General features: G+C 34.3%; 1 protein-coding gene and 2 pseudogenes across 1 annotated transcript; 2 read left to right on the forward strand and 1 right to left on the reverse strand.

Annotated features, from left to right (window-relative positions):
- Nucleotides 1-1908: 1908 nt before the first annotated feature.
- LOC120162218 lies at nt 1909-20464 on the forward strand (annotated as a pseudogene).
- A 1534-nt stretch (nt 20465-21998) lies between these two features.
- LOC120162217 (acidic leucine-rich nuclear phosphoprotein 32 family member E-like) lies at nt 21999-23394 on the forward strand. The gene is made up of 3 exons (XM_039172394.1): nt 21999-22216; nt 22717-22775; nt 22856-23394. The coding sequence occupies exons 1-3, from the start codon at nt 22079-22081 to the stop codon at nt 23190-23192; spliced, it is 534 nt and encodes a 177-aa protein (XP_039028325.1). The 5' UTR covers nt 21999-22078; the 3' UTR covers nt 23193-23394.
- Nucleotides 23395-23816: 422 nt separating this feature from the next.
- On the reverse strand, nt 23817-25143 carry LOC120161576 (annotated as a pseudogene).
- Between the last annotated feature and the right edge of the window lie 581 nt (nt 25144-25724).

A 25724-nucleotide genomic window follows, 5' to 3' on the forward strand; every position in this document is an offset into this window, starting at 1 on the left:
CAACTTACTATCATATTTCCTCTTACTTTATTACATATTGGAAAAAGGTCGGTTAATTTCACTAATTAATTTTAAAAATTCTCTATTACACAAAAGGAAGAGGTGGAGATGAAGCTACTTGCTTTGTCAGGCTAAGAACCAATCTCCCAAAAAGTTTGTTGTTAAATGAAATTGATGTTTGTTACTAAACGAAATCAGAGTTATTTTTAGAGCCATGTCACCAACGCATAACATGTATCAAACAAAGCCCAAATTCAACTCACTTTAAGCTTTTATATCTCCATAGTATGTTCTTAAACCCTAAATCACTACTTAAAAGGACTAATTTTATTACTACTTAAATTATTCTCGAAACGTTTAAAAAAAAACCTTATATAGTACCGTTTCATGATTAAATTTTGTTATTTTAGCGACGTGTTAATTTGTTTTTTTAATGTTTGTACTTCATCGAATTCTAGATATAAAATTCTGAATTCAAATGTCTATATTGTTAGACAAACATTTACATTTCATTACTTAATTCATCAACATAATTAAAATTTTCATCATTATTTTTAATCCATTGAAAAAATCTCAAATGTTTTATGCACATTTGAAAAAAAATAAATCAAAATTTATAACAACTTTTTATTTTAAGCAATACAACTAAATTAAACCCAAATATAAAAAAGGACATCATTCAAAGAATAAATTAAAAAAAAACACTAATTACCGAAAACTAACTAATGAGGAATAAATTGAAGTAAAAATTGAAAGATGAAAATTACCATTCCTTTATTTTAATATTTTATATTATGTTTAATTTATTTTTACTGCAATTAATAATTCTCAATCGAAAATTAGAAAATATATATAAAGAGCTGATGTCATGACTTTTGATTAATTTTATTTTTTTAATGGTATTAAGAAGTATGATAACTCCAGCAAAATTTTTAAGGATAAAAATGTTAAGGGTAAAATATAGAATTGTCTTGATTATAGATTGTTGTTTTATTAAGTCGTCAACTATTAAAATTTAATGAATGATCATCTGATTATATGATATTATTTTGTTGAGTTCATAAAATATTAAAAGTTACAAAATGATTATTCGATTATTCATATATTCCAAAATCGTCATTTCTTGTTAAGAAATTGATGTCTGTTTGAGTTGAACATTAACCTGCTAACTGTGATATGATAAAATCATACTTTAATGGTGTCTACTAGTACTGTCTTTTTTTTCAAGCATTGACTCGACGATATTATGTAAACAATAAATCGATCAACAAAATACAACTCAAACGTTTCTAGAATCATATTTTATCATATTTCAGTTAATAAATTTACGTCTAGTTCACACGATCGTTAATTTTTTAATGAAAAATGACGAGTTTGAAATATATGAATTACTGGATGACTATTTTATAAATTTTAATAGTCGGTGAATCCAACAAAATGATATTTATAATTAAGAGATAATTTTATAATTTTTAATAATCAATGACTTAACAAAATAACGTATTATAGCTTAGTGATAATTTGTGTTATTGACTCAAAATTTTATAAGAAAATTTTAAAAATAATTCGATAAAATCAATATAATTTATGAAAACTTAATCATTAATTCCACATATAATTTCATGTCCCCAGCTTTCCGAAGTAAGAAACCCACACGCCAACACGGCTGCTTCACAAGATGGAGCCGTTCACTAAACGCGCTCGCTAGGAAAGTGAATTTTTCCATTTCCCCTACACAACGTTGACCTTTCCTTAGAAAGCCAAATCCCGACAGAAAACAAAATAAATAAATAATTACAATAACAACAGTATGATACAATTATCATATAATACAAATAATGGGAAAATTATGAGAAATCTGATTCATTTGTTTTGTTCAAATTCCCTTTGAAACTAGCGTTAAGTTCTTTAAAATTTCTTTTATTGTATTGTTTTCTCTTTGTTAATTTTGTTTATTGGGAAATTCTTAATCCAGAAAATGGGGAAGCCCACGGGGAAGAAGAAGATTCAAGAAGCGGCCCAGAAAGTGTTGGAAGCCAACAGGCAAAACAAGTCCGCCGCGGGGGGAGGATGCGGCGATCACCGGACGACAAAGGCCGTCGACGAAGACGCGGCGTTCTTCATAAACATGTCTCAAGAGCTCAAAGAAGAAGGTAAACGTCTCTTCCAAAAACGCGACCACGAAGGCGCGATGTTAAAGTACGAAAAAGCCTTTAACCTCCACCCCCGGTACCACATCGATGTCGTCTATTTGCGCAGCAACATGGCTGCTTGTTACATGCAATTGGGTATCGGCGAGCACCCACGCGCCATTAATGAATGCAATTCGGCTCTAGAGGTTTCTCCTAGATATAGCAAGGCCTTGTTGAAAAGGGTTAGGTGTTATGAAGCTTTGAATAGATTTGATTTAGCTTATAGGGATGTTTGTAATGTTTTAACAATTGAACCCAATAATTTATCTGCTTTGGATACTGTCGCAACCAGTCCCTCGGGTGGGTTCAAAATTGGACTTTGACTTAAATAAAATATGTTAAAGTCGCCACCGATTATTAAAAAAATTACTTAGGTTGATTGGACACCATTTTACCTGGTCTGCGTTTTACCAGAAATATGTCGGATTCGGGAGTCGGTTACAGTCAAGGAATGATTAGTACCCTTTAACTGCCCTTTCGGTGCATTTTAATTTTTCGGTTATCTTAATTACGAAAATTAACATTAAAATTTAAATATTCGATTCGAATTACTTACCTCTGATCTATAAAAATTGTCTCTATAAAAAAGATCTCAAAATCGTAGTTACCTTTTAAATCAGTTTCCTTTCGAAATCCAACGACCTTTCCTTTCTGACGAGCTACGACTAAATCTTCTCCTTCGTTCTTTTTGTAATTTTCCTTGCGATTTTCAAGTGGTTTGCGTTGTTGTTTCGATTTTTTTTGCTGGTTTTTCTGTGATATTTTGGTGTTTGATTCGATTTTGTTGATTGTGGTTGCTTGATGCTCCGGTGATGCTTGGGTTTTTCGCTATGTTTCTGTGTTGCTTGGCTGCCTCCCGTTATCCTTTGTTTGACAAATTTGATTAGGTATTTATCCCCACCGCCAATGTTTTGTTTTCGCCCTCAACGGGTTGTTCCCGTTATTTTCAGGTTGTTCGGTCATTCGTGCGACCGACCATCCCGGGATGGTTCAGTCCCGGGGATCTCAGCCGGTTGGTAACCACGTTGGCGCGTGACCTTCACGTGCTGCTCCTGATGCTTCTTGGCCGTTGGATCAAAGGTCCAGATCCAACGACCCTTATTTGTGCGGCACCCTTTGCTAGACATAAAACCCTAATCGGGTTAGGGCTGGATCAGGCTCTTTACCCGATTGAGCTTCTGCTGGACTCGAACTTCAGACATTTTGGACCTAAAGAAAAAAAATGAAGAAAATGAAGAAAAAATAAAAATAAATAAATCATATAAAATGTGTTCTAATATATATATATATATATATATATATATATATATATACATTTCAAGAAAAAACTATATATTATGTTTTCGAAAAATGTTTTTCAAAACTATATAATATATATTTTTTTAAAATGTTTTTTAAAATTACCTATTATATATGTTTTCAAAAATGTTTTTTAAATTATATATTATATATGTTTTTAAAAGTATTTTTAAAATTATATATTATATATATTTTCAAAATGTTTTTTTAAAACTATATATTATATATGTTTTCAAAAAAATGTTTTCAAAACTATATATTATATATATATTTAAAAAATGCTTTTAAAACCATATATTATATTTTTTTTAAAAATCGTTTTTAAAACTATATATTATATATATTTTCGAAAAATATTCTCAAATTATATATTATATATGTTATATGTATATTAAATAGCACCCCAAACGAAAATGAATGATTACTGTTAATGAAAATGAACTCAGTTTGTTCGATAATGAACAGTCTGTCAGCAGGGCGACACAGTTGCGTAAAGTGGTGAATGAGAAGGCGAAAAAGAAGAGCAACAAAAGAAAACATGTTGAGAGAAATGAAAAGACTGATGTTAAGGTTGAATAAGAGAAAAGGGTTGAGGAAAAGGTCATTGTGGAGCAGAAGGTTAGTGTTGAGAAAGTTAATGATAAGGAGGTTGTTGTAAAGACAATTGAGGAAGAGAAGAATCCTGTTGTGGAAGAAAAAACGATTACGAAGCTGGTGAAACTGGTGTTCGGAGAGGATATTCGGAGGACGCAAATATCGGTGAATTGTAATACTAAGTTGCTGAGGGATATTGCTCAAGATAGGTTTCCTGGATTGAAGGGTGTCCTTGTGAAATACAGGGATCCAGAGGGTGATTTGGTTACAATCACTTCCAATGATGAACTTAGGTTGGCTGAATCATCTTCCAGTGTTGCTGGTGGGACGCTTCGCTTCTATATTGTTAAAACTAATCCAAAAAGGGAACCGGCTTATGAAGGAATAGGTAAAGAGGAGGTGGTCAATAGAGAAGAGGAATTGAATGATGTTGTTGATAATGGTAATGCAGGCTGTCGTGTTGGAGCTACTAAGGGAACTTGTATGGAGGATTGGATTGTCCAGTTTGCACAACTGTTCAAGAACTGCGTTGGGTTTTGTAAACATTAATTTTTTTATTTTTGTTTTTATTATTATTATTAAAATTATTATTATTATTAATATTATATATATATATATTACTATTATTAAAAAATAATTACAAGCCGAGATCCCGGGAGCCCAAATACAAATCCCAGGCCCAACCAGAACCGACCCAGACCCAAAAGGAAACCCTGAACTGATTTGGGGTTTCAGCTAGGGTTTCTAAACCCTAGCACTCCAGCCACCTCTGATGATTCCAGAAGGCCAACCGCCGCCTCTGCCAGGTGGTCCAACGTCCAGCTGCCGACATTCTAGTGCCACGCGACCGTCGCCGTTTCCAAGAGCATTCTAGCCACCCCTCGTCGAAGGCTCCAGAAGACCCAGATGGCCACCTATGTTGCTGCTCTAGGGGTGAGTCACCACATAGTTCGGTGACTCACCGAAATCCACTCTTGTGACCGGTCTGAGACAAGCTCCGACGAGGCCTATAAAAGCCACTGGTTCCCTGCAAACAAAAATAACAGGGAAGGGAGAAAAAAAAACAGAGAAGAGAGAAGAAAGAAAGACAGGAAAAAGAGAGGAGACCAACAGCCACGGAGCAACCAAACAGAGAGCAGAATACGAGAACAAATCAACACCCAATAACCAGAAAGAAGAGGAAAATGAGCATCTTACCATCGTAGAAGCCTCCAAACCGTTTGGAACCACCAGAATCATTGTAAAACCGAAGGTAAAACCTTCGATTTATTTTAGATCTAGAACGATCTAAAGCGTTTTAGGACAAGCGAAGGACATATTCGGCCTTAGGAGGTCGAGATCTACATTCTAGGGTAATTTGGGAATCCCGGCCACCGTTGGTGGTGGCCGGCAGTGGTGATCGACGCCGTTGATGATGGTCGGTCGGTGACTTTTAGAGAGAAGCGAGAGAAATGATATTTCTCTTCTCTAGAGAGAGAAGAGAAATGAGAGAGCTGGCCCGAAGGGCCAACCGTTTCGGGTAAAAATACCCCTTCCCAAACGACGCCATTTTGGGAGGGGTATATCTGTAATTTCGCGCATGGCCAAACCCTTTCCGCAGTCATCCTAGTTTGTAATCTTTACATTTTAGTCACTAAAGCAAATTTTAGATCCTTTTAATCCGGTATTCAAATTTTACATATATTCGTTTTAGTCCTTTACATAAAATAATATATATTAGGTAAATGACATATTTAGTCCTTTAATTTTAATAATTAATATTTTAAACCCCGAACAACATTTTTCAATTTATTTTAATTTGACATTCGAATTTAATATAGTTTTATTTTAGTCCGTAAATTAATAAATGAGTAAAATAACATGTTTAATCCCTGTAATTTTAAATAATTAATTATGAATTAGGTATTTAATTCTATTAGGTTATAATTTAGTCACTAATTTCAATTTTTATTTATTTTTTACAAGTTTTATTTATTTTAAATATATAGTTTTAATTTTATTCATTGTTTAGTTATATGTTAATTTTATATGTTTACTTTTAATTATTATTACTATTATTATTATTATTATTTAGCTATAAATATATATATTTATATAATAAATAATATTTATTTTATTTATTAAAATCTTATTTAATTACTTTTAACTTATTTTAATCATTTTTTAATATTTATTTATTTTTCAATATTAAGAAAGGGCAGTCTTAAAACAACTGGATGTCCATTTTCTGATATTTTTAAATAAATAAATATCCTATTTTATAAATTATATATTAATTGTTTTAATTATTTTTTTATTTTTTAATATCGAAGAAAAGAGCTGTCTTAAGGCACCTAGAAGTCATTTTCTGATATTTATAAATAAATAAATATTTTATTTATAAATATATATAATTTTTTTTTTCATAATTATAATTTTGAAATAATAGGATTATAAATTAAATATATATTTTTGAAAATTTAAATTTCTAATAATAGAGACAATTTATAATTAAAAAGTACAAATTTTGGGCGTTGTAGGGGTGCTAATCCTTCCCTAAACGTAACCGACGACGAATCCCTTTTTATTATTAAAAAGAAAGAATTTTTGGTTAAAACGCAGACTAGTTTATCTTTTAAATGATGTTTTCTTAAAAACTCTTTTAAAAGATGATTTTTAGGTATTCGACCTACCTGACCCAAAAGGCCGATGGCGATTCCCAAAATATTTTTTTAAAAATCAAAATCATTAATTTATTCATATCACTTTTCCCGCCAAGTAAAAATTCGTGCCCAAACGAAAACCGGTTACGACAGCTTGACGACTCCGCTGGGAATCAGTCAAACTTTAAAATCAATTGTAAATTGTCTCTATCAGTTAGAAATTAAAAATTCATATATTTAATTTTTAATTATTTTCTTTCAAATTTTTTATTACTTATTATTTTTATATATTATTATTTATTTATTTTATTCAAGTATTAATTATTTTATTTGTTTGTTAGAGGTTTGAACATTTCTCCTCACACACAACACTTGCATTGCATAACATAAGCTTTCTAATCAAGCTTGTCCCTTTTAAGTGGGAGTGAAAGCGACGTCTTCGTGAGAATTTATTCTCCGTGTCAGACCTAGCAAGTAACTTTCGGGGTTCATATGCTCTATGTCTTCGTGAGAATTTATTCTCCGTGTCAGGCATAGAGAAATGTGTCCCCTCGAATTGAACTCGATCCGCTTAAGTCTGTAATGGACTAGGATTGAGGATTGACAGCCCAAGGGGGCATCAACAAGGACAATTCGAGTACCTTTACTCCTAGAACTGAAAACCTGCATATAATAAACCCTAGAAACTCTCCCGATCTGAAATCATGCCGAAATATTGTTCAAAATAGGTGTACACAAAGGGGAAATAAGTTATAACTTTTGTTTTTTACTAAATAAACGCATGCGAACTGGAAATCATGCAGTTAGGTCAATTTTTCCAAACAAAGCATGGAACTAGAAAACATGAGGTTATGATTTATATGCCATGATAGATAGGATTTTTTCCTCTTTTTATTAATTGGTACTAACCAGTTTATTTTTTTCCTTTCTCATTTTACATTACTCTAACCTGTTTGCATTAATTTGTTTTGTTTGAATTGCATGATCATGACATAACCAAAAGGTGTTTACTTGAAAAACTGTTCATCAAATTGGAAAGAAATCGTAAATGGACAAAAAGTTTTATGATCAAACAAAATATGATGCAGCCAAAGGAAGACATCCTGAAGAAACCACGAGGATAGAAGCAAGCAAAGCACACAGAGATCCTGTTATATTAAAACCAAAAGTACTCCACAAAGATCCTGCCAGATTGATACCAAAAGCAGTCTATGGTAAGAGTATCAGTCAGGGCATTCAAAGTATAGGATGTTTTTATGAAGCTCAAGCATGTTATTTGAAGGACTTGAACGACCAAAACAAGAAATTGAGCACAGAAATGAAAACCATACATGAAGATTTTCAGAAGATCAGTCAAGCCTTTCAAAGTGTTGGCATATGAGATATCCCAGAAGAGTGGATAACATGGGTTACAAAACTGAAAAAGAACTGCAACATATATGAAGATCTTGTTCAAGAACTTCTTGGACAGAAAGGATCTCTTACAAGGGAAAATGAGCAAAATGACACAGAAAATGAAAGAGAATGTCATGGAAGAAGTGCAGTCCAGACAAGCAATATGGTTCTTAAATGATAGATTTAGCTGACTTTACAAGGAGATGAAACAGACTGAAGACTCAACTTTTGAGCATGAATGGAATCTAACTGGACTTTGGAGAAGTTAGAAGTGAAAGATATCCCTATATGTAAAGTTTTGTTTGATGTATCGAAACTTTTGTGTTCAATGAAATATGTTCTAAGATGATCACTCTTGAGTAAACACCTTTTCATACATGCATTTGCGTTTTGCATCTTTGCATTTTTCATTGTGCATTTATACTCTTATATTTGCTTTTGTACTATACAATTTACATTTTTATTGTTACATTCACATATTTACATTTGCATTTACATTTGCATTTTTTACGTTTGTATTTACATTTTCATTTTTACATAATTACATTTGGTTTTAAATTATTTTACATACATTTAAACATGAAAACATGAGAGTAATTCGTGGAGGATTCTATGACAGAATCAAAGTGGAGTTAACTTGGTCTTCCTAAAGAAAGATAATAGCCATGAATGAGATTTTAGCAAGGGTTGGTAGAATTGAGAAACTACAAGAGCAATTTATCGAGACACAATAAAAGATGACTGATCAAGTGAAAAAATTCCAGAATGATTCAAAGGAACAACTGACCAAATTGATAGACCTGATGAATATTGTAATCCATGGAGAGAAACCCTTAGAGGATCCTGTTGTGAAAGATTTGAATGGGATTATGAATGATGTAGCTAATACAATGGAAACAAATGACCAAGACCTTGTCGGGGAATGTGAAAATTCGATAAATCTCCAAAAATTGGGTATGACCCCAGATAATGCGACAAAGATCAAGTTGAAGAGAAGCATGGAAGAAATTTCAGTACCACTGAAGAAAGCTAAATAAAGCAAACAGTCACAAGGTCTTCAAGAAAGCAGAGTAAACAATTGTAATTTGACAGTGATGTCAGGGGAAATTCTACCCAAGTTTCCTTCAGTTTCATGCAACAAGTTATATCTTGAGTTACTCAAAGCCCAGATTATTACTCCATGTCGAGCTAAGCCTTTGTTGATTCCATACCCGAGTTGGTATTATGAGAAACTCTCTTGTGATTATCACGCTGGAGCCCAAGGACACTCCATTGAAAAGTGTGGTCGCTTCAAACAACGAGTTCAAGACCTCTTGGTTCAGGGAATCATAGAATTGGATGACCAATCTGTTTTGGTCAAATAATCAAGAATTAAACATCAAAATGGAGTTGGTAGTATCAAAACAAGTAAAGTACATACCGCAGAAAATAAAGAAAACAAAGTACTTGAGCCAAAGATAAAACGTTCAATTCTCAATACTTCTCTGATTATAAATAAAAAAGTAAAAGGAGAGGTAATTCGAGACTGGACCACAAGTTTAAGAATGAATGGGAAAGATGAAACTCTGAAGAAACCTCAAACGCATGTATCAAATTTTCTGAAGACCAGTGAAAAGAGTCTGGATACAAAGAGTCTGGTGAATATTACTCCAATTACAGCCACAATATGTGTTCAGAATCAGGATAAGGCTGTCATCCTTAGTAAAAGTTGTTCTGAATCCAAAAATGAGCTCAATTACCAGCCAGAGAAGAAAAAGATGATGATAGAGACTGCTCAGAATAAAGTAAAGAGTTATGTATCTGAAGGCTTACCCAAAGAAGTTGACACAAAAGATAATCAAGAAATGGGGGGCAAATGAGGAAAATCTTGGGCAAATTACATACCCAACATTACTGGAATGATGGAGTAGGCTAAATAAACAAGTGGAAGTTGTTATCTACCACTGTAGTACCTTTCTATTTTCAGCATCCTGTTTAAACTTGTTTTTGTTCATTTCTCCACCTTTTGTGCAATAAATAAATTTGTGTTGCTTATTAAGGTTATGAGCATTGAGTCAATTTTGCAATCTTGCAATTCTTTTAATATCAAATGGATTAAAAAACTCTGCATGATTAGAGTTATAATCTTTGACAAAATATCAGGATTGAAAACCAGAAAAACAAGGACCATTGACCTTACCTCAGATGAAATACACCCAAACACTATCCTATTACAAATATGAGATAACCTTCTCCTATTGAAAGGAATTACAAAAAGGCTTGGTATTTATATATAGGAGCGTACAACATGGGGCACCGTTGGTGTATTACATTACAAAACCGACTAGAGTATTTTTCTATTGATGACGTTTGATGATGAACATAATCTTCACAAATAGGTAAATCTAGTTTAAGTCAGTTGCTTGAGAATTGAACTCTAACAAAGAGATTTTCTGAATTCCACCAAAAACACCTAGACTATAACATGTTCTTCTTAACAAGCTTAAAAAATTGGATTTGGATACCCATGTTATATTATTATATACAATAAAGCTTGAGTTGTTCCTCTAGAGCAATTGGTTAATCGCCCTGGCTTTATGGATAATATTTAGCTAGCCTATTATACTATTATATGCAATAAAACTGTCCCTCTAGAGCAATTGGTTAATCGCCCTGGCTTTATGGATAAGTTTCAATTAACCTGATTAAGGTGATTATATTATTATATACAATAAAGCTGAATTCAGCTAGCCAAAGTGGTAAATGTGTTAACAAATGGACTAAGGGAGTTGTGAAACACCTGTTATAGTCAACTTCACACAATCACTCAGAAATTTCATTTTTAGATCGATATTTTCGCACTAATTTGATTAGATGAGTCTAAATGAAAGATTCCAGAGAATTGAAATGGAAGGACTCTAGAAGGTCTAGTGATTGGCAATCCTAGTTGCGTCATTTTGTACGTATCCGGTTAAAATACCAAGTCCTCAAAGTGAGGCATGTGACAAAGTTCACAAAGAGAGAGAGAGGAGTGACATCTTAAATAGATGTAAACATATAAAATAGGAAAGCCATCCTGAAATCAAACCAAATATTGATACTTGTCAAAGAGCTATAATTCTCAAACATTAAAGAATTGTTGATTCTTTTGATATTCTTTGAATTCATGCTTATTATGAACCTGAGAAGGGCATTACTTTGAAAAATTCTTTTATTCTTCGATAAAGAAAGGATAAAAAAACATTTTCAAACAGGATAGTCTCAAATGAGAAAGGTCCTTGAAGCAATTGTTGCTTATTCTACCTCTGTTGTAGAAAAAGAAAAAATAATGCCAGAATGATGAAGCATTTCACTTTCTTGAAAGCAAGTTGTCCAAGAAACCAGAAAGTCTGGAGAATTGAACTTGTAACGATCTCATGTGATATTATTAGCAATTCATCAAGAAAGATTATCATTTATCTCATGCTGAGGGCAATAAGCATCACCAGACAAATTATTTTCTCCAGCCATCAATCCTTGTTCTCTAGAAGATTACATCACAGAGTTATAAGTCCCATTAAGGTATATTATGGGAATGAACAAGTCCACCATCTGCACTCTGGTTATACTGTGATACTGGTTCAAGTCTTGTTGCTGCCTCTTCCATGCCGATTATTTTCCTTGTCAGGATTATATCCATTATGTCCTTCAGAAGATTGCTAAATTTGAAATTGAGAACTTATGGCATAGAATAAGACATTGGAATAGATTCTACACTTATATGCCGTACATGATTCCAAAAGTTGAGATAACCAGTTTTACCATCAACTAAACCTTTCCATGGTTAGGGAAGAGTGGGATATGGCAGTGTGTATTTTGGAGCAGCAGAATAGACAGTCACTGTGGCAGTCATTGCAAGAAAATACACCAACAAAAATCCTCGAGTCCATCTTGATGATGTTTAATGCTTCCATTAAGGTTGTTACACGGGATGCTACCGACAACAAGGTCGAATCCGCCAAATCTACTCATCAATTGCTCCAATCGATCATCATTCAGTTCTTGCACATTTTTTTCAAAGGTATACCAAGACAGTAGAAGGCAACCTCTACATCACTGATTCCAGAGAAAAGAGACAGGATATTGATACCACCGGGGAACATGTCTCTAGCAGATCCTCCTCCTCGTGTATGGTTTTTAGGGAAACCTAGAAGCATTTCCACCTCATCAGGTTCAAGTGGAGCAACTTTATTCCTTCCAACCCATACTAGATTCCATTTTCGGCATTAATCAAGAATATACTTATGGACACTCGAAGATGGCTCATCATCACAAGCTTCAAGAACCTTGTAGATCATTTATGTCAATTTGGCACTTCCTGTACATGTTTGTAAATAGTTCAACTTGTTCGTGAATCCCAGGAAGGCCACCATTTTGTCAATGGAAAAGCATCATGTATAGTGCGTGGAGAAAACAAGATAAGAGGAAATCTGTTCTCAATTGGCAGATTATGAATATAGCCCCTTTTCAGTGTAGCAGCATGAAAATGCTTCGAATCTACAAATTCTGGCTCTACATCAAATAAGTACTGTAATATTCCAGTCCAAACATTAACTGGAGCAAGTGCCACGTTCTCGTAGTAGAAATAATGAGACCCAATAGCTTCTTCTGGAAGTGTTCTTTGAGTTATCTGATCTGATTTGGTATGAACCCTAAAACTAATCATTAGATTTGAAAGATGAATTTGCTCATAGTAGAAATAAGGAGACCCAATAGCATCTTCTGGAAATGTTCTTTGAGTTATCTGATCTGGTTCGGTAGGAACCCTAGAACCAATCATTGGAATTGAAAGATGAACTGCATGATCGTCTTCATTAAGAAGCTTCTTTTCAAGCTTCCTCTGCTTTTTCCTTTTCAAAAATCATAGCCCAAGTTTCACCTTTGCTTGTAATTGGGATCATTGCATAATGTCTTCCTATCTTCTACCATAAGAAGTGCGTCAGTAGCCTTAGCCATTTGATCAGCACATATAAAATCTGTCAATTCTGTAATTGATGAATCTGGACCACATATCTCCATGGTTATTGAAGCCTCAACCTCTGAGAATCCCATTTTTGTCAAGTGTAACAATTTATTTTCCTCATCAGAATCAGAATTCAGGATTTCCTCGATATCAGAAGAACTATCAATATCTGTGAAATCATCTTGAAAGATCGCTTCATAATCATATGAGTTGTTATCAGAATCAACATATTGCATGGGTGTGGATTTTTCAAGAGCCTGTACCACAGTATATGTAGTCTTGCTATTGTATCAGATTACTGTTTGCATAAATTGGTTTCTCTCCCACAGAAAAGTATATTTCAGAGATGACCTTCACTGATAGATGATAAGCCACTGTGTCAGCCTGGAACGGATTACCAAGCTATTTTTACTGCTCTGTCTGACTAAATCCCTCCAGATATAAAAAATGGTCACCTTATTCAGAAGACACATATCTCAGACGTTTCTGTCAGAATGATTGAGTACTTCTTAAGTTTGTGACAACATGAAGAAAATTTCTCCAGTTACTTGACAATACTACTGTTTAGTGACACCAGAATGAGAGTATTCAAGATAAACAGATTTGGGGCATGAATAAAGCCACAAGTACCTACAACAGTTCATTGTCAAAATTGGACCTCGTGGGGATCATGACATTTCAGTCAAACAGAAATTGAGAGTGAATCAGACAAATCTAGAGGGACATCTTGAGGGCCCATTTTCAACCAGAAATAGAATATTGGGGCATTTTGAAGGCTCACAACAATATGAATATTTGGGCATTCTTGGAGGCTCATCTCAACAAGAAGTAATGTTGAGCACATTTTTAACATATGTATCAGCAAATGTTGGGGCATTTTGAAAGCTCATATCAGCAAGAAGCAAATGATAGGGTAGGCTGAAAGCCCATTTCAATCAAAATTAGGATTGTTGATGCATTTTTGAATATTTGTATTAGCAAATGCTGGGGCATGCTGAAGGCCCACATCATCATGCGTTAAAAATCATTGACTTGAGCAGATATTTCTAATAAGACAGAAAAATATGAAGAATAAAAATGATGAAACAATAACAGTCAATCTGATTACACATAATTGCTTCGTTCATCAGGCAGTTGCATTAGGGTCTTGTTGTTGAACAAATATCTACTCAACAAGTATGGTTTCAAATACCCAATCTTCTTAAAACCATGTGTCACATGACAGTGTTTTCTTTGTTAAGCTACATCATGGTTGCATGAATAAAGATGGTCCCCTTTGTAGACCATTCGATCCAAGGATTAGTTCCTCGAGATCTCGAACTCTGAATTTATCCTTTTGTGTGTCGGTGATAATTGAAAATATTTCTTTGAGATTCATGTCAGTTAATTTCAACCATACTGTTGAGGTTACGAAGCTATTTTTCACATCAATTTTGTTTACTTGATGACATTGAAGAGAGAAGCTCATGTATATTGCTCTTTCCCGATGTTACTGGAGTTATCATTGCCAGCTAGACTGAACTGAGTTTTCATCTATTTGGTTTATCATGTGCGTTTCATCCCCAGCGTCAAGAATTCTACGGATATCTTTCCATACATGGCTCTTATAGTGGGTGTGTTTCTACTTCTTACAATGCTCATTACAGAATAAAGCGTAATCAATATCACACTTGCCCTTGCCCGAGATGATATCAAGATCAGTTAGTGTCTCTTATTCAGTTCGACACTAGCATATTTTGTGAATTTGACCGACTTTTTGGTCATACCAAGATCTCACTTGTATCCCCACTGAGTTTTGTTCTCAAGTGATCTTGTGACATCATACAAAAGCTTTGAACAAATATGCAAAGAGTTTCAATGATTGAGAAATCTTGGCAGAAACCACAGGAAAGGATGAATGTGTTGTCAAATATTTTACATCTGGGCAGAAACCACAGGAAATGATGAATGTGTTGTCAAATGTTTTACAAACCAGTTATTCCGATACTAAATCAATATTGTTATCATATGGTTTTCCTTTATTGATCCAAGATAAATTTTGTCTTCTTCAACCCCAAGATTAGAAATGAGATATAATGAAGATTTCTTTCCACAGAAGGAGAGCTGAAATTTTAACAACAAGAGACTAGTGGCGCCAATTAAGGTTGAACGACAGGTTGTTGTTAAGCATCTCAACATGATATGGTCTAAGTTGCCTTATTTGAGATCTGATTATATGTGGAGACATGAAAGTAATTGGAATAAATCTTCCTTGTGATGTGTTTCAAGAGTCAAATCAGAACAAACATTGCTCTCCTAATTAATCCCTGCTGAGTCAGGCATATATACATCTACACTCTTCAAAGATGATAGATTCTCTTTTCAAAGATGATAGATTCTCTTTTTAAAGATAATAGATTCTCTTTTCAAAGATGAAAGCTTTATTGGATTTCTACACAAGTCCAGACAAAGAAAGTCGGTGTTACCAAAGACAAAATAGGGCATCAAAGTCATAGTTCTGACTACGGCAAGAGTTCCATAAATGAAACATTTCCTCTGAGACTTTCATGAAGCAAATAAGACGCAAAGATACAAGTTGATCAGATGATTCTGCAGCAATGCAAGCTTGATAGCATAAGTTGCTACACTGATATCCAGAGGTGACCCTTGAAGTAAATGATGAAGTGAAGGAAGACCTAGTTCACCACTTTGAAGTCAAATGAAGATTGCATCAACATTCATGCATTCATAAGAATATCATTTACATAATAGATAATGCATTACGTTTATACATATGATTGCATTCAAACATAAGGTTTTGCAGATCTTCATATAAAAAAGAAGATTCATGATGAACAATACCTTACAAGAAGAAGGTAGAATTCAAAACCTCGAATACAGGAATCACGCCAACATCTGAAGAATAGATGGACGCAATCCATAAGAATGAGCATTATCTTGATATTGGGGCATGTTACCCAATCAACATGTTATTTCAAAAAAATAATGAGATAACGATTTCCTAGTTTCTCATTTTATCTTTTCTAAAATGAAATTGTTGAATAGTAAGAAACCGATTTCCTTAGTTTTTTTACTTAGTAAACTATTTCCCACATCTGTAAGTCCTTCAGTGCATGATGTTTTCAAAAAAACCTTCGGGTCATCTGTAAGTCCTTTAGTGCATGATGTTTTCAAAAAACCTTCGGGCCATCTGTAAGTCCTTCAGTGCATGATGTTTTCAAAAAAACCTTCGGGTCATTTGTAAGTCCTTCAGTGCATGATGTTTTCAAAAAAACCTTCGGGTCATCTGTAAGTCCTTCAGTGCATGATGTTTTCAAAAACCTTCGGGTCATCTGTAAGTCCTTCAGTGCATGATGTTTTCAAAAAAACCTTCGGGTCATCTGTAAGTCCTTCAGTGCATGATGTTTTCAAAAAACCTTCGGGTCATCTGTAAGTCCTTCAGTGCATGATTTTTCAAAAGCCTTCGGGTTATCTGTAAGTCCTTCAGTGCATGATGTTTTCAAAAACCTTCGGGTCATCTGTAAGTCCTTCAGTGCATGATGTTTTCAAAAACCTTCGGGTCATCTGTAAGTCCTTCAGTGCATGATGTTTTCAAAAACCTTCGGGTCATCTGTAAGTCCTTCAGTGCATGATGTTTTCAAAAGCCTTCGGGTTATCTGTAAGTCCTTCAGTGCATGATGTTTTCAAAGCCTTAGGGTCATCTTTAAGTCCTACAGTGCATGATGTTTCCAAAAAGCCTTCGGGAGCTTTTTGATGTTTTCAAAGCCTTAGGGTCATCTGTAAGCCCTTCAGTGCATGATGTTTTTAGGACCTATGGAATGATGTTTTCAACATATTCAGTCTTACTCAAAAGAAGAAAAATGAAAAAAAATATTATTTTTTTCGTCTTTGCTCTATTCTTGTTAACACAAGAATAAGCAAAGAGGGGCAGCTGTAAACACTAATTTTTTTTTATTTTTGTTTTTAATATTATTATTAATATTATATATATTATTATATATATTATTATTATTAAAAAATAATTACAACCCCAGATCCTGGGAGCCCAAATACAAATCCCAGGCCCAACCAGAACTGGCACAGACCTAAAAGGAAACCCTGAACTGATTTGGAGTTTCAGCTAGGGTTTCTAAACCCTAACACTCCAGCCGCCTCTGATAATTCCAGAAGGCCAGCCGCCGCCTCTGCCAGGTGGTCCAACGTCCAGCTACCGACACTCCAGTACCACGCGGTTGTCGTCATTTCCAAGAGCATTCCAGCCGCCCCTCGTCGAATGCTCCAGAAGACCCAGATGGCCACCTATGTTACTGCTCTAGGGGTGAGTCACCACATAGTTTGGTGACTCACCGAAATCCGCTCTTGTGACCGGTCCGAGACAAGCTCCGACGAGGCCTATAAAAGCCACTGGTTCCCTGTAAACAAAAACAACAGGGAAGGGAGAAAAAAAAACAGAGAAGAGAGAAGAAGAAAGAAAGAGGAGACCAACAGCCACGGAGCAATCAAACAGAGAGCAGAATACGAAACAAATCAACACCCAATAACCAGAAAGAAGAAAAATGACCATCTTAGAAAGCCTCCAAACCGTCTGGAACCACCGGAATCATTGTAAAACCGAAGGTAAAACCTTCGATTTATTTTAGATCTAGAACGATCTAAAGCGTTTTAGGACAAGCGAAGGCCATATTCGACCTTAGGAGGTCGAGATCTACATTCTAGGGTAATTTGAGAATTCCGGCCACCGTTGGTGGTGGCCGGCAGTGGTGATCGGCGCCGTTGATGGTGGCCGGTCGGTGACTTTTAGAGAGAAGCGAGAGAAATGATATTTCTCTTCTCTAGAGAGAGAAGAGAAATGAGAGAGCTGGCCCGAAGGGCCAGCCGTTTCGGGTAAAAATACCCCTTCCCAAACGATGTCGTTTTGGGAGGGGTATATCTGTAATTTCGTGCATGGCCAAACCCTTTCCGCAGTCATCCTAGTTTGTAATCCTTACATTTTAGTCACTAAAGTAAATTGTAGATCCTTTTAATTTGGTATTCGAATTTTACATATATTCGTTTTAGTCCTTTACATAAAACAATATATATTAGGTAAATGACATATTTAGTCCTTTAATTTTAATAATTAATATTTTAAACCCCGAACATCATTTTTCAATTTATTTTAATTTGACTTTCGAATTTAATATAGTTTTATTTTAGTCTGTAAATTAATAAATGAGTAAAATAACATGTTTAATCCCAGTAATTTTAAATAATTAATTATGAATTAGATATTTAATTCTATTAGGTTATAATTTAGTCACTAATTTCAATTTTTATTTATTTTTTACAAGTTTTATTTATTTTAAATATATAGTTTTAATTTTATTCATTGTTTAGTTATATGTTAATTTTATATATTTACTTTTAATTATTATTACTATTATTATTTAGCCATAAATATATATATTTATATATAAATAATATTTATTTTATTTATTAAAATCTTATTTTACTTTTAACTTATTTTAATCCTGTTTTAATATTTATTTATTTTTCAATATTAAGAAAGGACAATCTTAAAACAACTGGATGTCCATTTTCTGATATTTTTAAATAAATAAATATCCTATTTTATAAATTATATATTAATTGTTTTAATTATTTATTTATTTTTTAATATCGAAGAAAAGAGCTGTCTTAAGGCACCTAGAAGTCATTTTCTGATATTTCTAAATAAATAAATATTTTATTTATAAATATATATAAATTAATATTTTTTTTCATAATTATAATTTTGAAATAATAGGATTATAAATTAAATATATTTTTGAAAATTTAAATTTCTAATAATAGAGATAATTTATAATTAAAAAGTTCCAATTTTAGGCGTTGTAGGGGTGCTAATCCTTCCCTAAACGTAACCGACCACGAATCCCTTTTTATTATTAAAAAGAACGAATTTTTGGTTAAAACGCATACTAGTTTATCTTTTAAATGATGTTTTCTTAAAAACTCTTTTAAAAGATGATTTTTTAGGTATTCGACCTACCTGACCCAAAAGGCCGATGGTGACTCCCAAAATATTTTTTTAAAAATCAAAATCATTAATTTATTCACATCACTTTTCCCGTCAAGTAAAAATTCGTGCCCGGACGAAAACCGGTTACGACAGGTTTGATTCTGATTCTTACTTGAATCTTCATGAACTTGGGATGAAATTGTATGCGGAAGCAATGGAGGAGACAGTGACAAGTGAAGACGCGCAGGAGATTTTTGAAATTGCTGCGGATAAGTTCCAAGAGATGGCAGCTCTGGCTATGTTCAATTGGGGGAATGTTCATATGTCAAGGGCAGGGGAGCATTTCCTTGCAGAAGATGGTTCAAAGGAATCCAAACCAGCAAAGATTACGAGCGGATACGAGTGGGCGCAGAAAGAATATGTATTGGCAGCAAAGAGGTACGAGGAAGCAATGATTATCAAACCAAATTTTTATGAAGCTTTTCTTGCAATGGGGCAACAGCAGTTCGAGCAAGCAAAACTCTGTTGGTACCATGCCGTTGGTAGAAAGCTTGATTTACGAGCCGTGGCTTCCGAGGAGGTCCTGCAACTTTATAACAGGCAGAGGACAGCATGGAGAAGGGTATGCATCTGTGGGAGGAAATGAAGGAGAAACGACTGAAAGGACTCTCCAAATTCGACAAGTATAAGACCCATCTGCAGAAAATGGGTTTAGATGGGCTGTTTCAAGATGTCTCTTCTGAAGAAGCTACTGAGCAAGCATCAAATTTGATTTCACAGATGTACTTTTTCTGGGGAACTTTGCTTTACGAGCGTTCGGTTGTGGAATACAAGCTTCAGCTTCCAACTTGACAAGAATGTTTGGAAGTTTCAGTTGCGAAATTCGACCTTGCTAGAACTTCTCCTACAGATATAGCTGTTATGATAAAGAGCAACTGTTCCAACATGACTACATCGGAAGGTATACACCTACGGAGTCATCTCTAAACTCCTCTTGTTGCACTTGTTTAGTTGTCACTCTAGTTGCTGTCTGGAAACAATTATCCCCTTATTTCATTGCAGGTGTAGGATTCAAAATCGATGAGATTGTACAGGCATGCAATGATAGGTATGATGTGAAAAAGTGGCAGATTGGCGTTCCATCATTCCGGCTGGAACCATAGTTCCGTCACCGCGCTTCAAAGCGCCAGTCTGTGTTGGAGCAAGTTTGAGTTCTCTATTGATTCAGTATTCTTTTGGAGCATTTGATAAGTGCAAGTACTTCATTTTTTTTCAATTCATTTTCCTAGATCGGTTTTCATGTGCTACTAAGATAGGTAAGCTTATCTATCTTCAGCTTGTTGAGATGGCCAACTTCAATTATTACCTTAATCAAATCTGTTAAATTATTTGCAAAATAGGAAGTGTTTACCATCACTCTGATGAGAAATGGTAGGGGTTTTGGCTTCTAATCTATTATCCCCTTGGTTACATACATGGCCATTCATCCTTGATTTTTATTTGGAATTGGAATTGGTTGTGAAGACAATCGTATATAGGTGTCATAATTTGTTGTGAATTGCAGTTTGTTTGCTAAAGCTCACTTGTAAATTTTTCTTATTCATTCGAGTATTAATTTTTCTTTGGAAATCGAATAATTTTTACTGATTCACAGATAATAATATTTAATTTAAATTCAGATAGTAATACTCTGATAATTTATGGATAAAAATAAATTTGGGTTTTTGGTCAGTCTATGCATTCAAATAATTAAAAATTACAAATATTTGACAACTTACTATTCTTATTTGATAATCACATGAGTCTTGATTATATTTAAATTTGAATTGAATCAGACTCCTATTCTTATTTGATAATCACATATGTCTTGATTATATTTATAATTAAATTGAATCACACTCCTAAATAAAGAGTAAAGCCCTCTCAATGTTTTTTTTTTCATCCATAAAATTTTAACTTGATATCTTGTAAAATAAAAATTGACTTTTATCCGTTAATGAATATGTACTAATATTTCCGTGTTATATCAATAATCTTTCAAATTATTTTTTAAAATAAAAATATTTGATTTCTAATTTTTTTATTTATAATAATTTTTAAATTTAATATATCTTTTTTGAATAATAAAAGGAGACAAAAGTCATTGCATATTAGAACTATTCAAACTAACATATGGGAGGCCGAGTAGATCTCTTTGGAGGAGACTATCCAATCAAGGAGGAAAGCAGTAAGAATCAAAATGCACAATAATATGTTCGAATTCTATCGACCAAAGTTTGTCTTAGACAGCAGCGATTGCACGTATAATAGTAGTAGGACTCTTGATAGTAGGAGGAGAAAGAATCTTTATCATATCCGTATTGTCGTTCTAAATAATGATTATGATCCCAAGCAAGATACAAACCTTAAAGATACTCCATAATTCGACATTAAGGACGGAGGATATGTTTAGATTCCTCAAAAGCGACATAATATGATGACCTTCATGAATATATTATTTAGGTTCCAAACATAATGTTCACGAAAAGTAAAATATAATACTCTTTCCGTTTCGTAATTTATGTTTCAACATGATTATGATATAATTTTAGTAGGAGATATATTTAAAGAAAATGATAAATTTATTTCTAAAAAATGATAAATATATTTATTTTTTATAGATATAAAAGAGAGAGACGAAAATAATAATTTAATAGAGTGAGGAAAATTATCCCTGTTTCGTGATCAGTAACTCAGAAAGAGACGAGCCAAGGGAATCACACGGTGTCAATTCTGGCTGTCATCTATAGCTCCAAGACCGACAGTCACTTTATTGATGAACTCAAGCACTTTAATTTGAACCATATTCTGTACAATATTTAATAATATCTCCAAAACCCTAATTTAAACCCCAAAACGTCAAAGACCTAATTCAGCCTTTAATTTTCTCTTCAATTGGGGTCCCTTTCTCTAGATTTCTCGCTCCTCCGCCTACGATATGTCAAAGGTTAAGCTAGCGGAAAGTCTACCCACGAAAGGTGCCATTTTCTGCAGTTCTTTGGGCTTTGTACTGCAAGCTACGGTTGTCGAGGTCGCCATTGTTGCTACAAAGTCTGTCGCATGCTTGCTCATGATGGTAAAATTCTCTTTCCCTTTTCCCCCCTTTTAATTTACCTCAAATTTCGAATTTGCAATTTTTTCCGGGTATATGGTTTGAGGAGTCTATGCTTTATAAGGATTTATTATTTTCCTCAATTTTTTTGGGAAATTGACATTTTTTTCTGTGATAATTTGTTTAATAATCTTTCTCAATGCTATAAATTTTGTTACTTTGCCTAGAAGCTTGTATAGAATATTTTGATTCTCGCATTTTATTAGTATAGCAGTATAATGAGATGTCAAGGAAGAACTTAATTAGGATTTTTATAGGGGAAAACCGTAAACGGTTAAATGTACTATAAGTTTGTGAAAGCGTTGGGTGAGTTTAAGTGAAATTTCAAAAGTACAGTTTATTTGTAAAATTATATTTGTAATTCATGTGGCAATTGGTAAATTCTTGTTTCGATTACACGTTCACAAACTGCACTCGAAAAACTTTGTTTTGCTGCTCAGCATGAGTTGGATGTTTTTCTCCAGATGGGAACTCTGCCTAATGGAATTATTGTCTTCAATCAAGAGCCTGAAGCATATGCAGGGTTAGTTGCATTAATTGTTTTGCCCAACTCTTTCTTGTTTTTCTGTGGAATGGGGAAAAATGGTGAATTTTCTTTTGTAGGTTTCCGCTTGTTCAGATTATTCCAATGACTAAACCTGGTCCTGAGAACAAGGATGCCAGCGACACTGAGGACGACGACGATGAGGATGAAGATGAAGCTGTGGATGAACAAGATGAAGATGCAGGCGAGGAAGATGAATCTGGTGAAGAGGGTGAAGAGGAAGGGGATCCAGAGGATGAACCCGAGGCCAATGGTGATGGTGGCAGTGGAGATGAGGATGAGGAAGATGAAGATGACGACGACGACGACGACGATGAGGGCGAGGAGGAGGAAGAGGAACAGGAGGAAGAAGATGAGGATGAAAAGCTTCAGCCACCAGCTAAAAAGCGGAAATGAGCTCAGATCTTCCCTTGTTTTTTTTTTTATTTAAGAATTTTCCTTACTGAGGTTAGGGGTACGGTGTAGCGGGAAGTTATGATGGGTGCCTGTCTAAATTAGATTAGTTAAGATTATGACATTTCTGCAAATCAAACTTGTTTACTCTTTGCCTGTATGCAATTCCGGTATCATTATATAAGCTCTGCTTCATTCTTCTCAATCGAGGTTCACAAAGGCTGAATTCATCTTGCAAACTGGATGCAAGGAAAGAGAAAGTGAAATAAAGCTCTTTGAGACCTGCTAATCGATCATCTTGCAAAAAAAGCCTGCAAATGCTTATGCAAAGGATATAGATTTACTGGCCAACAGGAAATAACCAAAAACAGAAGCAAAACCTAAAAGTGATTGTTAACCGGATTACAAAGGTACAATATAGTTTTTGCTCCAAAGGCACAGCAAAATATGAAATTCAAATGATTTTTCATTACCAGATAATATGAGTATAAAAGTGACAAATAGCTGCACTACAAGTTTTGATAGCTAGCAAAATCTGTAACCATTTCCCTAAAGGAGAAAGGCATATAACTTCCTCAAACTTGAAAAAACCATGCTCAGTTTGTCTGTAGAAAATGATCACTAAACCAGTTCATTACTAAAGAATTGCGATGATTCTTACATACCTCGAGGATAAACAATGAGACGGCAATCCCAATTTCCAATCTGAAATCTTCTGCTCTTGATGCAAAGACCTGTTATCTTCCTTTTCTTCAGAAGATCATTCAACCTTGTAAAATTCTCAATTCTCCAAGTAAATTTCCCCATATGCCCATCAGACTTCCATTGCACTACTCCCACTCCTTCCAGAAATCAACCCACCATTCTTGGAGAAGCTACTAAACTCCTTGATCACATGAAAGGAAGTGCTAAATACTGCAGTATCATCCACCAAAAACCCTGCCTCCAACCCAACAAAATCTGACATCCTCGTGTAGTCATTCCACCCCAAGCTTGTATTATCCCCACTCTTATTGTCAGCAGCAAATCTCCCATACGAGTCTTTATGCATAGGATTTGACCCTGGTTTCTGATTCAGTACCGACATTCTAAACAAACACCAACAACTCCTATCTGAAGCAACCATTTTCTCGGTATCCTTGCTCTCCAAACACATAGACAAATAACTCCTGCCCATTAACCAAGCTTTGATACACGCTAATCCTAAGATTATACTCCCCTGCAGGGAAAACCGGGCTCATTATCTTCTGTGCCTGAATCATTTCCTTAAACAAGCTAAAGTTACGCACCTTCCAAATGAATTTACCACTCAAAACATCGGAAACGGGACTGGAAACAACTGACGACGATATCATAGAGGACAATGAGGATTGAACATCGTTAGTGTCAGGCGTTAAATTAACGGTTTCATTAAAGATTAAGATATCGGCAGTGATTAAAATGGCGTCGTTTTTAAAAGGTGACCTAATTTGGAATCGAAAACAGTAGGAGTAGTGAAATCGCACTAACCGTGAGATTACTTCTTGCTAGAAAACCGATGCCACGAATCGCGATGAATGGTCTTGGACTCGTCTGTTAGGTTAACGATGGCTAATCGGTAGCTAACGAAGCAGTCCCATTTCGACGACGACGTACTCGTCGGATCCATGATTTGGAGATAAACCGATATGTAACCCGGCAGAGCCTGGGAGTCCCCTTTTGGATACAACAATAAACGGCAATCATAACCGCCTACCTCAAAGTACCTACTCCATACCGCCGATATCGATGTCAAGTGTTTGCTATTGTTATTGTTGTTATCGGATATCGATGCTGAGGTGGCGGGTTGTGATTGGTCTGGTAAGCTCGACGATGAGGAGACTGCCTCAGGCGTGCTCTGCTTCATTGATCCGTTTTACCTTTTTTGCTTAGATATTCACTAGTTCTATACATTTGAAGCTCCGGTTTTAGAGCATTTTCCTTTTTCCCTTCTCTGCTTTATAGAAAGAAAAAGAGAGGCGCGAGCTTTGTATGTGGTGCTTCGGAGGTAAGAGAGGAGTGCACCATATTTTAACCTGCACCTCGATGTACCTTTGACTTTCTCCTTTTCTGTTCTCATGGGTAAAATACATCCAAGTCACTCAGTATATTTGATAATATTTTTTTTCTTTTCTAAGCCACTCATTTAAAATATGGTACAAACATGTCACTAATCACTAAAATTAAAATAAGTATTTAATATAATTTGGTATAATAATAATTTTAATTTTTAAAATATTTATTTATATCAATTTTGTCTTAGTTTAAAATAATTCACTAGATTTAATTTTTATATTTAAAAAAATCATTAATTTTTTTTTATTTTTTGTAACATTATCAAACTAAACGAATTTATCATATTAAAACATCAGTTGAATAATTGTATTTTTACATAAAGTAACAACAAGTTATTGTTAAACTGTTATTATACTGGAAAATTATAAAATTAATATACTATTTCTAGGAGAATAACAAGCAATTTAAGTAATCAAATTATATGAATCAAGCGATCTTAGT

The sequence above is a fragment of the Hibiscus syriacus genome, unplaced genomic scaffold (genome assembly GCF_006381635.1).
Source record: "Hibiscus syriacus cultivar Baekdansim isolate YM2019G1 unplaced genomic scaffold, ASM638163v2 tig00111402_pilon, whole genome shotgun sequence".
NCBI classification, from domain to species: domain Eukaryota; kingdom Viridiplantae; phylum Streptophyta; class Magnoliopsida; order Malvales; family Malvaceae; genus Hibiscus; species Hibiscus syriacus.

Bases quoted from the DNA above. Each gene is read 5' to 3' on its own strand.
- LOC120162217 (XM_039172394.1), top strand. From the start codon at position 22,079: ATGTCAAAGGTTAAGCTAGCGGAAAGTCTACCCACGAAAGGTGCCATT. The intron at 22,217-22,716 runs GTAAAATTCTCT...GTTTTTCTCCAG, and splicing joins TCGCATGCTTGCTCATGATG to ATGGGAACTCTGCCTAATGG. The intron at 22,776-22,855 runs GTTAGTTGCATT...TTTCTTTTGTAG, and splicing joins GAGCCTGAAGCATATGCAGG to GTTTCCGCTTGTTCAGATTA.